This window comes from Ranitomeya imitator, chromosome 3 (assembly GCF_032444005.1).
Source record: "Ranitomeya imitator isolate aRanImi1 chromosome 3, aRanImi1.pri, whole genome shotgun sequence".
Lineage (NCBI taxonomy): Eukaryota > Metazoa > Chordata > Amphibia > Anura > Dendrobatidae > Ranitomeya > Ranitomeya imitator.
In genome coordinates, this window is record NC_091284.1 from 465297590 (window position 1) to 465314669 (window position 17080).

Sequence of the window (17080 nt, forward strand, 5' to 3'; positions counted from 1 at the left end):
AAAGTATCCTATGTGATGTAAACAGTAGAGCCGCAGTGTATCCTATGAGAGGTATATAGCAGAGTTCCTGGGTATCCTATGTGATGTGTACAGTAGAGATTTGGTGCATCCTTTGTGAGGTATAGAGGAGAGTCTCAGTGTATCCTATGGGACATATACAGCAAAGTCTCAGTGTATCCTATGTGATATACAGTATACAGCAGAGTGTCCTTGTATCCTGTGTGATGTTTACATTAGAATTTCAGTGTATCCTATGTGATGTATACAGTAAATTCTCAAAGTATTCAATGTGATGTATACAGCATAGACTCAGTGTATCCTGTGTGATGTGCACAGCAGTTTCAGTGTATCTTATGTGATGCATGTGGCAGAGTCTCAGTGTATCCTGTGATACAGTCTCATGCTGCAGTCTCAGTGTATCCAATCAGATATGTTTTCATCCTACAAAGTCTCCGTGTATCTAGTGTGATGCTACTTCATTCTGAGTCTCAGTATATCCTATTTCATAGATCTTCATACTGCAGAGAGTCTCAGTGTATCCTATGTGATGCAGCTGTTCAGGAGGGAGGTTATGCATCAGCGACAAACATGCTCTTTCTCCTCTCTATAAACTGGTGCTCTTTTTTGTATTTCAAGTGCAAGTTCAAGTATACTACATGGTAAAATCAATGGTGTCATTCAAAAGTACAACTCATCCCACAAAAAACAAGCCCTTATACGGCTATCTTGACGGAAATATAAAAAAGTTGGTTCTTGGAAGCAGGGGAGGAAAAAAGGCCACGGGGATGAAAGTCTTACAATGTACTTAGTTTTTTTCTATTTTAAACCATTGTCCATAAAATGCTGTATCACCTTCATAGTTCGGATCTTGTTCTTCAGACTCATCAGGGCTATCAAGTGGTTCAAGATAAGCAGCTGGAACCCATCCTCGCTTGTTATTCATTTGACAAAACCACCAACCTGTAATTGAGGAAATATTAACCAAAAATGTTATCAATTTGGTAAAATCATGATGGTGCATACAGTATTGTGTTCTATTCTGCTGGATTTACATAAGCCTATGACACCATTTATAAACTATATTGGTTATATACTTTCCTTTACAACATAAATATCCTTATTCTGTCACAAAATTACTAAACGCTTAATGAGTAGTGTTGAGCATTCCGATACCGCAAGTATCGGGTATCGGCCGATACTTGCGGTATCGGAATTCCGATACCGAGATCCGATATTTTTGTGATATTGGGTATCGGTATCGGATCAATAGAAATGTGTAAAATAAAGAATTAAAATAAAAAATATTGATATGCTCACCTCTCCGGCGGCCCCTGGACATCACGCTGCTAACCGGGAGGCTTCTTTGTTTAAAATGCGCGCCTTTAGGACCTGCGAATGACGTCCCGGCTTCTGATTGGTCGCGTGCCGCCCATGTGACCGGCACGCGACCAATCAGAAGCCGCGACGTCATTCTCATTCACAAAAACTCCTAATTCTAGGAATTGAGGACCTGCGAATGACGTTGCGGCTTCTGATTGGTCGCGTGCCGGTCACATGGGCGGCACGCGACCAATCAGAAGCCGGGACGTCATTCGCAGGTCCTAAAGGCGCGCATTTTAAACAAAGAAGCCTCCCGGTTAGCAGCGTGATGTCCAGGGGCCGCCGGAGAGGTGAGCATATCAATATTTTTTATTTTAATTCTTTATTTTACACATTTCTATGGATCCCAGGGCCTGAAGGAGAGTTTCCTCTCCTTCAGACCCTGGGAACCATGAGAATACCTTCCGATACTTGATGTCCCATTGACTTGTATTGGTATCGGATATCGGTATCGGTGATATTCGATATTTTTCGGGTATCGGCCGATACTATCCGATACCGATACTTTCAAGTATCGGACGGTATCGCTCAACACTATTATTGAGTAATATATACATATATGTAATACATTTAGAGCGATATATTGTATTTTGCACAAGGTCAGGAACTCATGTGGATCTGTGTGTTATGGGAACAGAGATCATGTTACTCAATTTCTCCCCAAGCTCATTGGAATTTGTCATTGACATAATCTAATAATATGATTAGGTGTCTTTATTATGTGAGATTTGTCACTTTTTATCTTGTTCTTGTGCAAAATTGTATTGTCTATTATAAGGGGAACCGTCCCTCCCCAATTATTAATATATTCCATTATAAAATTACCATTCTCCTTTTTCTCCACCACATCGACGACATCACCAGCATTCACAGACAGCTCACTCTTGGAATTCTTTTCATAGTCTGCAATGGCTCGATATGTTTGCAGAATAATAGGTCCAGTTATGTCTATGGCAATAATTTAAATTGTTTTATTAAATATAAAAAAAAAACCTATACACATTTTTTATATTTTCTGTGAAATAATGTCATATGGAATGTAATTTTTAAATATCTTTTTACATGCATTTATGTAATTTTTTTAAATAAATATTGTAACTTCTATGTTCAGTGTTGCTGAACTTCTTGTTTTCTGTTCTGACAAAAGTTAATGTATAAAAGCTGAAAACTCAGACAGGAAATTGGGCGGTACTGTTGACGATGCAACTTCAAAATGTGGAAACCTCGCTTGCAAAGGAGTTCCTATACAGTTATTGCAGGCAAAGCTTTCATCATTGTATGATTCCCACAATGAGTTTCTGGTGGGGTTTTTTATCCTACGAACTTTAAAAAAAAGCAAGTACCCTGTTTAACCTCTTAAGAACCAGGGGTATTTCCATTTTTGCATTTCCATTCATTTGCTCCCCTTCTTCCCAGAGCCATAACTTTTTACATTTTTTCTGTCAATATGGCCATGTGAGGGCTTGTTTTTTTGTGAGATGGGTTGTGCTTTTTCACAGCACCATTGATTTTATCATATCATGTACTGGAAAACAGGAATACAAATTCAAAGTGCTGTGAAATTGCAAAAAAAAGTGCAAATCCACAATTGTTCTTTTTTTTTACCATGTTCACAAAATGCAGAAACTGATTTGTCATTCTAATTCTCCAGGTCATTACGAGTTCGTAGATACCAAACATGTCTAGGTTCTTTTTTATTTAAGTAGTGAAAAAAAAATTCCAAAGTTTGTAAAAAAAAAATGTTGCCATTTTCTGGGATATGGGGCTGGGTGAGGGCTTATTTTTGGTGCCAATCTGATGATTTTATTGATTTCATTTTGGTTTTGATACGATCTTTTGATCACCTGTTATTCCACTTTATTGCAATGTTGGAGTGAGCAAAAAAACGTAATTCTGACATTTTGATTTTTGTACTCATTACGCCTTTTACCAATCAGATTAATTATTTTTATATATTGATAGATCGGGCGATTCTGAACGCGGTGATTGCAAATATGTGTATTTGTTGTTTTTTTTTTTAATTGTTTTATTTTAAATGGGACGAATGGGGGGTGATTTGAACTTTTATATTTTTATATTTTTAAAAACATTTTTTTTACTTGCTTCAATAGTCTCCATGGGAGATTAGAAGCTGCGATCATTCAATTGCTTGTGCTGTGTGCAGCAGAAATGCTCACTTTCTATAAGAGCTGATCGCTGGGCGGAGGTCATAGCGATCCGGCAATGACAACCATAGCGGTCTCCTGGAGACCCCGGGTTGTCATGCCAACCCATCGACGACCAGCGGTCATGTGACATGGGCGCTGAAGGTTGGGATTAATGACGCGCTTCCTGTGCGTATATGTTAGGCTGGGATCACACACAGCAAGATACGGCCGAGTCTCGCTAGTTAAAACCAAGCTCTGGCACCGGCACTCCAGAGCGGAACGTGCAGCCGCACAGCAATACATGGAGCTGCACGCTCCGCTCCAGAGTGCCAGTACAAGAGCTTGCTTTTAACCAGCGAGACTCAGCCGTATCTCGCTGTAGTGTGACTCCGGCCTTAAATGCTGCTCTGAGAGATTGACAGCGGCATTTAACATGTTAGCAGCCGCCGGTGGATTCCGGCTGTTAGGAGCACATGACAGCTGATCAGAACAGCTGTCATGTGCCTGAAAAGGTGTGGGCTCATCGCTGAAGCCCGCACCAAACAAGAGGAGATGTCCAATGTCGATATATTTGGAATTGGACGTTAAGGGGTTAACTGAATAGGTGAGAAATGGTACAGAAAAACTGCAACATCAAAAACTCACCAAAAGGTCATCATGGGAATGTAGTAACTTTCAAAATGTGTCAGGAGATGAAAAGGTCAGGAACGCTGGAGGTGTACAGTTGTAGGCCAGTCTCACACGTCCAGATAATTCCGGTACCGAAAAAAATCGGTACCGGAGTTATCCGTGTCCGTGTGTCCGTGAGCTCACGTAGGCCATCCGTGTGGCACACGTGTGCCGACTGGGTACCACATGGAGCGTGCAGGAGACAGCACTAGAGATAAGCGCTGTCCCCTGCATCTGGTGCTGAATGTTATGATCTGGTGGTTTAGGAACAACATGAGACAAGCTCTGAAGGAGGTGGTATCTGTACTGACCGCAAACCCTGAACCTAGCAGCGCAACTAAAAATAGCCGTGGGGGGTACCTGACGCTCCCTAGACCCCTCGGCACAGCCTAAGATCTAACTTCCCCTAAAGATGGAAACAGGCAACCTATCTTGCCTCAGAGAAAATCCCCAAAGGAAAGATAGCCCCCCACAAATATTGACGGTGAGAGGAGGGGAAAATAACATACGCAGAAATGAAATCAGATTTTAGCATAGGAGGCCAGTCTAGCTTCATAGATAGGACAGGAAAGGATACTGTGCGGTCAGTATCAAAACTCTACAAAAATCCACGCAGAGTTTACTAAAAAATCTCCACACCTGACTAAAGGTGTGGAGGGTAAATCTGCTTCCCAGAGCTTCCAGCAAGACAGAATTAATTCATACTGATAACACTGGATAAATATAGAAAACACAGAACGGATAAGTCCACAATCTGTGAACAGAAAAGAGCAAGCAAAAACTTAGCTTAGCTGAACTGGTCAGGATAACAGGGAAATCCAAAGAGATGTGAATCCAACCAGGAACCATATACAAGTGGCACCAGCAGAAGGACAGAGCAGACATAAATAGCAGAGCAGAGACGATCAGTGGAAGCAGCTGAAGACAGCTAACTCCAAGGAGCAGCCACACCACTAGAAACCACAAGAGGGAGCCCAAGAGCAGAACTCACAAAAGTGCCACTTACAACCACTGGAGGGAGCCCAAGAGCGGAATTCACAACAGCTGAAGCCGCCATTCATATCTTCTCTCCAGCAGCGTTCGCTGGAAAGAAGATATGAAAAATCCTTTTTTTTTGTTTTTTCGTGTTTTAAATAAAGATCCCTGGCCATCGGGTGGACGCACATGGGGTGGGAGGGGAGTGGGGACAGGGATCTTTATTTAAAACACGGAAAAAAAAAAAAAAAAAGGATTTTTCATATCTTCTTTCCAGCGAACGCTGCTGGAGAGAAGATATGAATGGCAGCTTCAGCACCACGTGGGGGGGACAGCGCTTACTGTAGCGCTGTCTCCTGCACGGCACACGAACTGCACACGGACAGCGTCCGTGTGCGGTACGTGTTTTACATGGACCCATTGACTTTAATGGGTCCATGTAATCCGTGCGCTCCCACGAACACTGACATGTCTCCGTGTTTTGCACACGGACACACGGTCCGTGAAAACACGTTGACATGTGCAGAGACACATTGATTTCAATGTGTCTACGTGAGTCAGTGTCTCACGTACGTGAGGAAACTGTCACCTCACGTACCGGAGCCACTGACGTGTGAAACCGGCCGTACTGGTAGAGAAAAACACCAACCAAATATTTAGCACAACCCACAGGATTTATGCAACACCAGACAAAAAAAGGCAGTTTATGTATAAAATATGGTTTAAAACCATGCAGTGAAAGATATGTTGTGTGTCTCATTTTATGTAACGTTTAAGAAATATCTTATTTCCTACCAGACACATTTTTCTTGGTGTCATCTGTCTTCAACAAAAAGGTTTCAGGCTTTCGACCACTGACAATAAAGCAAATATAAACATATACTGAAAATATACATAAAATTGATACATATATGAAATATATAGCTGTCTCTCTTTACACTAAATATTAGGCTATGTTCAAGCCCAGAGTTTTTTTTCTGGTGCGGATTACAAGTGTGATTTGTCTACCGTACATAAATTAGTTTTAGTCACCAAAAATGCAGCAAAAAACGCTGAAAGATTTCTCATGCTGCAGAATTATAAATGCTGCAGTTCTGAAATTCAGTCAGTAAAATAAAAATGGGCATAAGATTTCTGAAATCTCACAGCTATTGCTGGATCTGTAAAATACAGATTCCTTTTAGCAGAAAAAAACGGCAAAAATGTGGTGTGTGAACATCGCTTTATAATACTTTAATTCATATAGTAAATAAAATAACAACTTTTTATAGAAAAGGCAAATTATTGCTCTAAACAGCAAATAAATATTGGTTTTGGAAGTTATCAAACAAGTAAGAGACCATTTTTTGGCAAATGCTGTCACAAAGCAATGAATAATGTGAATTCTTGTGGTTCCTTAGTATTTAAATGATACTTACTTGGTGCTTGCTGTGGGATTCACATCATCAGGTCTGACCTTGAAAAAGGTGAGAACATGAGGGCAACGAGATATTTTAGGTGGTAGATTGAGTAGAGATGAACAATAATCAGCCAGCGTCATCTGTCGGTTCTCTGTGGACCTCAGGCCATCAAACCATTTTGGTGCTGACAATAAACATTTAAAAAAAATGTTAGATGCAATGGTCCCGTTAATACTCCCCAACATGAGTTAGTCACACTAAGAACTAGGCCACGTGCACACCTTGAGCATTTGGTGAGTTTTTTACCTCAGTATTTATAAACCCAAATTGGAGTTTGCAAAAAATGCAGAAGTTGTGCATATGTTTCTATTATACTTTTTCTCTGCCTGTTCCACTTCTGGTTTTGGCGTACAAATACTGAGGTAAAATGCGGTCCGTGTAAATGGGGCCTTAGAGATTTACTGGGCACAAGAAAAGCAAGGGTATGTGCCCATGATCCAGAAGTCAAGAGAAATTGACATGCTGCGGTCTGGAAAGACACGTCGCATGTTCGTCTCTGTTGGTGAGCCGTGGGCGTCTGTGCACGCATAGTGGGCATGGGATTCCTTGGAATCCCATCCACTATGCTGTAATGTTTGGTTGCTGCGGGTTGGACGCTGCACAAATACGCAGGTCAAACCAGCAGTGATTACTGATCATGTGCACATACCCTTACAATCTGTTATATTTTTGTCTATTACGTGCTTACTTTAACACTCTGGAAACTCCTTTTCATCTGTCAAGCGGAGTTATAGAACTAAAAATATGACAGATGGATTAGATAAATGTTTCAGTTCTCGTTTTTGCACTTACTATGTAAATGTGTCTAGAATTGTAATACAGGGTAAGGTAAATGGAGGAACCAGAATGTGTGAAAGTGTTAGGCCGCCGTCACACATGCGAGTTTTACGGACGTAAGAGCGCAGAATCTACGTCCGTAAAACTCGCAAAAAATACGGCACAATTATTCTCTATGCCCCTGCTCCTATTTGCCGTATTTTACTGATCAGTATTATACGGCTTTCTACGGCCGTACAAAATCGCAGCATGCTGCGTTTGTCACCGTACTGCGCAAGAAATACGCCAATGAAAGTCTATGGAAGCGTGAAAAATACGGATTACACACGGACAAGCAGTGTGACTTGCGAGAAATACGCAGCGCTGTTAGAGAGAAAAGCCGGTAATTCAGTGCGGTGTACAGTAAAATCACACTGACAGCTTACAGTAGAATAGGTAGAATAAATGTGTACACATAGAATAGGTATATATATATATATATATATATATATATGTCAGTGAGACACATATATGTATATATATTAATATTTATTCCAGCGCTAGACAGCTTGAAAGCCGGTAATTCAATTACCGGCTTTTTCCTTCTCCTTCCTAAAACCCGACATGATTTGAGACATGGTTTACATACAGTAAACCATGTCTTCTCTCCATTTTTTTTGCAGATTCCACACTACTAATGTCAGTAGTGTGTATCTGCAAAATTTGGCCGTTCTAGCTCTTAAAATAAAGGGTTAAATGGCGGAAAAAATTGGCGTGGGCTCCCGCGCAATTTTCTCCGCCAGAGTAGTAAAGCCAGTGACTGAGGGCAGATATTAATAGCCTGGAGAGGGTCCATGGTTATTGGCCCCCCCCTGGCTAAAAATATCTGCCCCCAGCCACCCCAGAAAAGGCACATCTGGAAGATGCGCCTATTCTGGCACTTGGCCACTCTCTTCCCATTCCCGTGTAGCGGTGGGATATGGGGTAATGAAGGGTTAATGCCACCTTGCTATTGTAAGGTGACATTAAGCCTAATTAATAATGGAGAGGCGTCAATTATGACACCTATCCATTATTAATCCAATACTAGTAAAGGGTTAAATAAAACACAAACACATTTTTTAAAATTATTTTAATGAAATAAAAACAATGGTTGTTGCAGTATTTTATTCAACGCCCAATCCAGTCACTGAAGACCCTGGTTCTGTGAGTAAAAAAACATAATAAACCAACAATATACTTACCCTCCGCAGATCTGTAACGTCCAACGATGTAAATCCTTCTGAAGGGGTTAAAACATTTTGCAGCAAGGAGCTGTGCTAATGCAGGCTGCTCCTCGCTGCAAAACCCCAGGGAATGAGGCTAAAAATAGATCAATGATCTATATTTAGCTTCATTTGCGGTGAGGCGCCCTCTGCTGGATGTTCATAGATCGTGGGAAATTACCTAGAAAGCTCCCAGGCTTTCTAGGCAAGTTCCCACGATCTATAAACAGCCAGCAGAGGGCGCCTCACCGCAAATGAAGCTAAATATAGCTCATTGATCTATATTTAGACTCATTCCCCGGGGTTTTGCAGCAAGGAGCAGCCTGCATTAGCAAAGCTCCTTGCTGCAAAATTTTTTAACCCCTTCAGAAGGATTTACATCGTTGGACGTTACAGATCTGCGGAGGGTAAGTATATTGTTGGTTTATTATGTTTTTTTACTCACAGAACGAGGGTCTTCAGTGACTGGATTGGGCGTTGAATAAAATACTGCAACAACCATTGTTTTTATTTCATTAAAATAATTTTAAAAAATGTGTTTGTGTTTTATTTAACCCTTTACTAGTATTGGATTAATAATGGATAGGTGTCATAATTGACGCCTCTCCATTATTAATTAGGCTTAATGTCACCTTACAATAGCAAGGTGGCATTAACCCTTCATTACCCCATATCCCACCGCTACACGGGAATGGGAAGAGAGTGGCCAAGTGCCAGAATAGGCGCATCTTCCAGATGTGCCTTTTCTGGGGTGGCTGGGGGCAGATGTTTTTAGCCAGGGGGGGGCCAATAACCGTGGACCCTCTCCAGGCTATTAATATCTGCCCTCAGTCACTGGCTTTACTACTCTGGTGGAGAAAATTGCGCGGGAGCCCACGCCAATTTTTTCCGCCATTTAACCCTTTATTTTAAGAGCTAGAACGGCCAAATTTTGCAGATACACACTACTGACATTAGTAGTGTGGAATCTGCAAAAAAAATGGAGAGAAGACATGGTTTACTGTATGTAAACCATGTCTCAAATCATGTCGGGTTTTAGGAAGGAGAAGGAAAAAGCCGGTAATTGAATTACCGGCTTTCAAGCTGTATAGCGCTGGAATAAATATTAATATATATACATATATGTGTCTCACTGACACATATATATATATATACCTATTCTATGTGTACACATTTATTCTACCTATTCTACTGTAAGCTGTCAGTGTGATTTTACTGTACACCGCACTGAATTACCGGCTTTTCTCTCTAATATATGTGTCTACTGACATATATATATATATATATATATATATATATATATATATATATATATAGACAGTATATATATATTTTCTTTTCTTTTTGGGACACATGGATCACTTCTATAGCGGTATGTTGGTTTTGCTAGCCTGCGAGAAAACCACGCAGTACGGATGCCATACGGATTACATACGGAGGATGCCATGCGCAAAAAACGCTGACACACCCTGCCTACGGAGGAGCTACGGACCACTTTTTTCGGGACTTTTCAGCGTATTACGGCCGTAATATACGGACCGTATTGTTTTACGCTGTGTGTGACGCCGGCCTTACACAAATTAATAGCATTTTCCCATCCTAATAAGTGATGGCATCTCTTTAATGGTTAGGGGGAGCTCTGATATAATACTGCATACCCTTTGAAAGACAATCTGTCATGTTGAAAATGGTATCTAATCTGCAGGGAGGATGTTCTGGAGCAGAAAAAGCTGATCAGATTGATATATATATATATATATTTGTGGGAAAGTTTTCAGTAAAACTTGCATTTTATTCATTGACATCCCTGGTGTTTGTATGCATATCAGTCCAGTGGGTGGTCCTACTCAGTGATTGACAGTCTTCCATGTCTGCTCTGCATGCAAAGATGGTTGTCAGTCACTCCGTAGGACTGTCCTCCACTGGACTCATATGTATGGAAACATCAGGGATTTCAATGAATGCAATACAGGTGATACTGAATCTTTTCCTTCCCCATACTATGCTGTCCACAGATAAGACTGCATGGGTGTAAGGAGGTGGTGGGGACCCTCAGTTGCTCCCTCTCTCCTTCCATGTATGTGGTCACCCATGCGGTACTTTAGCAGTGGGTTATACATTGAGGTATTACTGTTATTTTTGTGCTTTGTTTGTATTGTCTCAATGTGCCACCATAATGTATTGTAATGTTTGCAGATTAGGGACAGTAAGAGGTTAATTAAGGGGGCTGGGTCAGCAGAAAGTCCCTGCCTGCAGTTCAGTGCCCAGGCAAGCTTGCCCGTAGCAGGACGTGCTCCCCTGCTGGGAGCATACCGTACCCCTGGAAGGAACAAAGCTGCCAGTGGGCTGTCGGGCAGCGGACACAAGGACTGTGTGTGTTCCTAACAAGAGACTTTTTAGGCTGCCGTCACACTAGCAGTATTTGGTCAGTATTTTACATCAGTATTTGTAACCCAAAACCAGGAGTGGAACAAATAGAGGAAACGTATAACAGAAACATATGCACAATTTCTGCATTTATCACCCACTGCTGGTTTTGGCTTACAAATACTGATGTAAAATACTGACCAAATATTGCTAGTGTGACGGCAGCCTTACTCCTGGAAGCCGACTGGGAGCCATTGCCTGCTGCAGCTGTTGCTGTGAATAGGGACAGCTCAGGGATTATTACCTTTCTTCTCTACCTCACCTATATTAAGCAAGTTGCCACTGTTGGGCCCTAAAGAGGGTGATGTGTGGTGTATCCGTTCCAGCTTGGAGAGATGCTGTATATCTGAGGTTACCCATTGTGACTAGGTGCTGGTACTATAACTGTCTATTCATGTGCAAGGGGCCGGGGTGCTCACTGACTTTCACTTAGTGAACTCACCTATGACTACCACCCCATGCCACCTTGTTACATGTACAACATGAGAGGTTTCTTTGAGGTGTTCTTGAATGCTTGGCTGTGAAGAGAATTGCAGTCAGCCCCATTCACTTGACATAAGATTTAACGTTTAGCACCTGTATCCGATACTAATGATCAATAACATTTTCAACAATTGATCCCACAGTAAGTATAAATGTTAAATCCCCAAAAATCTTGACTAGCCAACAAGGTTTTCAACTATCAAGAAATTCCAGGACAGTTCATAAAATATGGCACTTTTTGCACTGTCAGTAAAAGAAATTTAAGGCATCAATGATTTTTTTGAAGCTGAAAAATGTTATGCAGATTATTTTCACTGTAATTATCATCATCATCATTTTACACTTTACAGTAAATACCAGCCAATGTCTTCATATCACAATTATAGACTGTAGACTTACATCACTTATATTCATACTGATTTATTATGATTTTCCAAAGTGCCTTTAGAAAATGTCTGTCCATGATTTTTTGATAAGTCATCCAGAAAAAAAAAAGTCAAGTTTGCCACCTTGCTAGTTAGTTCTGTAATTTTAGTCAAAATATTATAGCAATACTGAAATATCTTATTGTTAAACTTAGTGCTGTTCCATTTCTTTGTTACCACCACTTATAATGTATGAATAAATTGACAGACGGGTGTTATCACTTGGGCGTGTTTCCCTACACTCTCTGACATTGTCCATCTAAGTCCACAGTCACACATTCAATATTTTGTCAGTATTTTACCTTAGTATTTGTAAGCCCAAACCAGGAGTGGAATAATCAGAGGAAAAGTATAAGAGAAACACGTCACCAGTTCTTTACTTATCACCCTCTCTTGGTTTTGACTTATAAATACTGAGTTAAAAAACTCACCAAATACTCAAAATATGCACTTGGCCTAAGGCTGGAGTCACACTCGGCGTAAGACAATACGGTCCGTATATTACGGCCGTAATACGCTGAAAAGTCCCCAAAATAGTGGTCCTTGGCTCCTCCGTAGGCAGGGTGTATCAGCGTATTTTGCGTATGGCATCCTCCGTATGTAATCCGTATGGCATCCGTACTGCGTGTTTTTCTCGCAGGCTTGCAAAACCCAACATACGGCTATACAAGGGATCCATGTGTTAAAACAAAAAAATATATATATACTGTCTATATATATATATATATATATATATATATATATATATATATATATATATATATATATATGTCATTAGACACATATATGTATATATATTATTACTTCATACAGCGCTAGATAGCTTTAAAGCCGGTAATTCAATTACCTGCTTTTTCTTTCTCCTTCCTAAACCCGACATGATATGAGGCATGGTTTACATACAGTAAACCATGTCATATCACCTTTTTTTTGCATATTCCACACTACTAATGTTAGTAGTGTGTATATGCAAAATTTGGCCGTTCTATCTACTAAATTAAAGGGTTAAATGGCAGAAAAAATTGGCGTGGGCTCCCGCGCAATTTTCTCCGCCAGAGTAGTAAAGCCAGTGACTGAGGGCAGATATGAATAGCCTGGAGAGGGTCCACGGTTATTGCCCCCCCCCTGGCTAAAAACACCTGCCCCCAGCCACCCCAGAAAAGGCACATCTGGAAGATGCGCCTATTCTGGCACTTGGCCACTCTCTTCACATTCCCGTGTAGCGGTGGGATATGGGGTAATGAAGGGTTAATACCACCTTGCTATTGTAAGGTGACATTAAGCCAAATTAATAATGGAGAGGCGTCAATTATGACACCTATCCATTATTAATCCAATAGTAGTAAAGGGTTAAAAAAACACAAACACATATGAAAAATTATTTTAATTTAATAAACACAAAGGTTGTTGTAATATTTTATTCAACGCCCCATCCAGTCACTGAAGACCCTCGTTCTGTAACAAAAAAATAAAATAAACCAACAATATCCATACCTTCCGAAGATCTGTAATGTCCAACGAGGTAAATCCATCTGAAGGGGTTAAAATATTTTGCAGGCACGAGCTTTGCTAATGCAACGTTGTTCGTGGCTGCAAAACTCCGGGGAATGAAGGTAAAGTAGGACAATGACCTATATTTACCTTCATTTGCGGTGAAGCGCCCTCTGCTGGTTGTCCCTAGATCGTGGGAACTTTCCTAGAAAGCTCCCAGGCTCGAGTTCATATGAGGACAACCAGCAGAGGGCGCCTCTGCTCATATGAGGGCAACACATGCAGCCGCACGCTCCGCTCCACAGTGCCGGCGCCAGAGCTTCGTTTCCACATGCGAGACACGGACGTATTCCTCGCAAGTGAAAACAAGCCCTTAAAAAGAGGATTGTAACACCCAGTATTCAAGTTATTCACAGACTTCTCAACGGGATAATAGAGGAACAGCAGAAAACACAATGATCTTAAATTGTGTAAGGAGTACAAATTATTACCGAAAGAGATGTTTTAGGAGAGATGACAATTAAATAATGCCCTCTTTAAATTACAAGCCAATTTTATCCCCTTTCCGACATCAGGAATAATAGTATGCAAATGTCAGACTCTCTCCCTTTGATGTGAGCTCCGCTGCCGAGCCTACAACTTTTACGGTACATGTCAGTTGTTTTGAACAGCTGACATGTGACTATGAGTAAGGACATGAAGTCCGAAACGTGTCAGGCATGCGGGGGATGTTTGCCTCCTGACATTTAGTGACACATATGTTTTTAGCTTTTTACAGCTATGGATTAAATGAAAAGATAAAATTTGAATTTTTATGGAAATCACCTGGCGCTGTTTTTTCTATTTGCCATGTGCCTCTATCAGCCACTGGTGGAATCACGTCGGCTGTTAAATAGTTAAATGACGCCGTCAAACTCTGACAGTAGCACGCCAGAAATCCTGCCTATCGGCGCCCGTGTCACACGACAACCAGTGGGTTGGCATGAGAACAGAGGTCTCCAGTAGACCTCTATGGTTGTCACTGCTGGTGGTCGGCGCTCATAGCAAGTGAGAAATTCTGCTACATACAGGCAATCTGATCATCGCCTGTAAGTAGCAGAGCCGATTGGGTTATGGCAGCTTCCAGTCTCCCATGGAGACTATTGAAGCATGCCAAATGTAAAAAAAAAATGCTTTTAAAAATATTAAAAAATTAAAGAAATTTTTTGGTCGCCACAACATTGCATTAATATGCAATAACGTGCGATGAAAAGATCGTATCTACACCAAAATGGTATCATTAAAAACGTAAGCTCGGCACGCAAAGCATAAGGCCTCACACAACCCAAGATAACGAAAAATGGAGACGCTATGGATATCGGAAAATGGCACATTTGTTTTTATTTTAACAAACTTTGGAATTTTTTTCACCACTTCAATAAAAAAGAACCTAGACATGTCTGTTGTCTATGAACTCGTGATGACCTGGAGAATCATAATGGGAGGTCAGTTTTAGCATTTAGTGAACATGGTAAAAAAAAAAAACAACTGTGGTATTGCACTTTTTTGCAATATCACCGCACTTGGAATTTTTTCCCCGTTTTCCAGTAAAAAAAAGTTTTGGCTCTGGGAAGAAGGGGAGTAAAAAACAAAAACGCAAAAACGAAAATACCTCCAGGGGTTAAGGGGTTAATATTATCTGTGGCAGATTATTCTCTATTGGTGTTATAAATAGTAACGATGAACTGTGTTGCAACATTTTCCTGGTTCTAACTGTATAAATTTATCTGTCTGCATAAGGCTGCCGTCACACTATCAGTATTTGGTCAGTATTTTACCTCAGTATTTGTAAGCCAAAACCCGGAGTGGAATAATTAGAGGAAAAGTATAATAGAAACATATGCACCACTTCTGTATTTATCACCCACTCCTGGTTTCGGCTTACAAATACTGATGTAAAATACTGACCAAATACTGATAGTGTGACGGCAGCCTTAGAGGAAGCGTTTGCGATCATGTGGCTGGTGTAATATGTCATGAGATGAAAAAATAGCAATCCCACTCTTTTCTTCATTTGTTTTTCTTGTTATGTTGTTATGATATATAGATTTGGTAATGAGGAACGCACATTTGTCACGCACATGCTTTTTTTGTTTGCCAATGGTATCAAGCAATAAACTAGAGGCAATTGATTTAATGCATAACTCCCATTCTTTTCATTCACTGGTATTCACAATTTCAGGAAAATTGATCACATTTTGCACAAGTCACATATGCTGCTCGCTTTTTCAATATGACATATATACCTGGTAAGTGAGGAATTGTTCTGTGTTCTTTGTTGATTTCTCCAGACTCAATAGGAAACATTTCCTTCAGTGCTTTCTAGAAATTAAAAAAAAAACCTGCTATATAAATTTTGGAAAATTATAGCTTATGTACGATTTTTCAGATGAGCAATATTTACATAGCTTGTAATGGGCAACATGGTGGCTCAGTGGTTAGCACTGTTGCATTACAGCACTGGGGTCGTGGGTTTAAATCCCACAAAAGACAAAAGTTGTTTGTGTTTACTCAAAAAACATACTGATAGGAAATTTTGATTGTGAACCCCAATAGGGACAGTAATGATAATGTCTGTAAAGTGGAGCGGAATATGAAGGTGCTAACATAAGTAGGAGTGGTCCAGAATGTATTCCCAACAGGACTCTCTCTATTTGTGGTACTTTAATACAGGCAGGTTAAGGCCGGCGTCACACAGTCGACTTAAACAGTTAAACAGACGAGTGCAATGCGATAAAAAAATCGCATTGCACTCGGACCAATGTTACACTATGGGGCGGCTCCCAGCAGCCCATTTTTTGTTGGCCATTTTCCTCGGTCCGAGACAATCGCAGCATGCTGTGATTGTCACGGACACTCGGCTGACTCTCGGCTCACTCGCACCCATATAAGCCTATGGGTGCAAGTGAGACAGCGCACATCACTCGGATATCATCCGAGTGCTGTGCACTAAACGCTGACCAGGCAATCGAGGAGATGGAGAAATGAGTTTCTCCGCCTCCGCTGTGCTCTGATCCGCTCTGTACGAGAGGCTCAGTGCACAGACGCATGACACTCGGCTCCTGCTCGCAGCAGAACAGGAGCCGAGGGTCATTAGCATATCGCATCGGATGCAATACGCTAGTGTGACGCCGGCCTAAGGCTGCTTTGATCTATACTGGTGAGAAATAGGAACTGAAAGTTATCTCCTATTTATAGGGAACTAGAAATAGGTCCGATGCTATCACATCTGGTGTGCGCTGAAATTAACATCTGTGTATGCTTAGTGGAGCTGACAGAAGCAGCGGACATGTCTCACACTGTTTGCGTTTTCCAACATACCGTATTTTTCGGATTATAAGACGCTCCGGATTATAAAACGCACCCCAAATTTTGAGGAGCAAAAATAAGAAAAAAATATTTTTTAATAAAATGGTGGTGCTTCTTATAATCCATGCGTCTTATTGCTTATTGGGGGTGGTGGCTGCGGTGAAGCGTGGTCTCTGGGCCACTGCTTGTGGAGGCAGGAGTGGGGTGATGCTGCAGGCCGCAGGCAGGGATAAGGGGGCTCCGATGTGCGGCGC

General features: G+C 41.0%; 1 protein-coding gene across 1 annotated transcript in view; it reads right to left on the reverse strand.

The window, feature by feature from the left end:
* Positions 1-17080, reverse strand: part of NCF1 (neutrophil cytosolic factor 1) — a 33096-nt gene that overhangs the window by 12210 nt on the left and 3806 nt on the right. Inside the window, exons 3-7 of the mRNA XM_069757441.1 lie at positions 15764-15839; positions 6590-6755; positions 5967-6025; positions 2206-2328; positions 853-960 (exon numbers count right to left, since the gene is read on the reverse strand). Coding sequence (XP_069613542.1) covers positions 853-960; positions 2206-2328; positions 5967-6025; positions 6590-6755; positions 15764-15839 — 532 coding nt within the window. The remainder of the gene's footprint in view (positions 1-852; positions 961-2205; positions 2329-5966; positions 6026-6589; positions 6756-15763; positions 15840-17080) is intronic.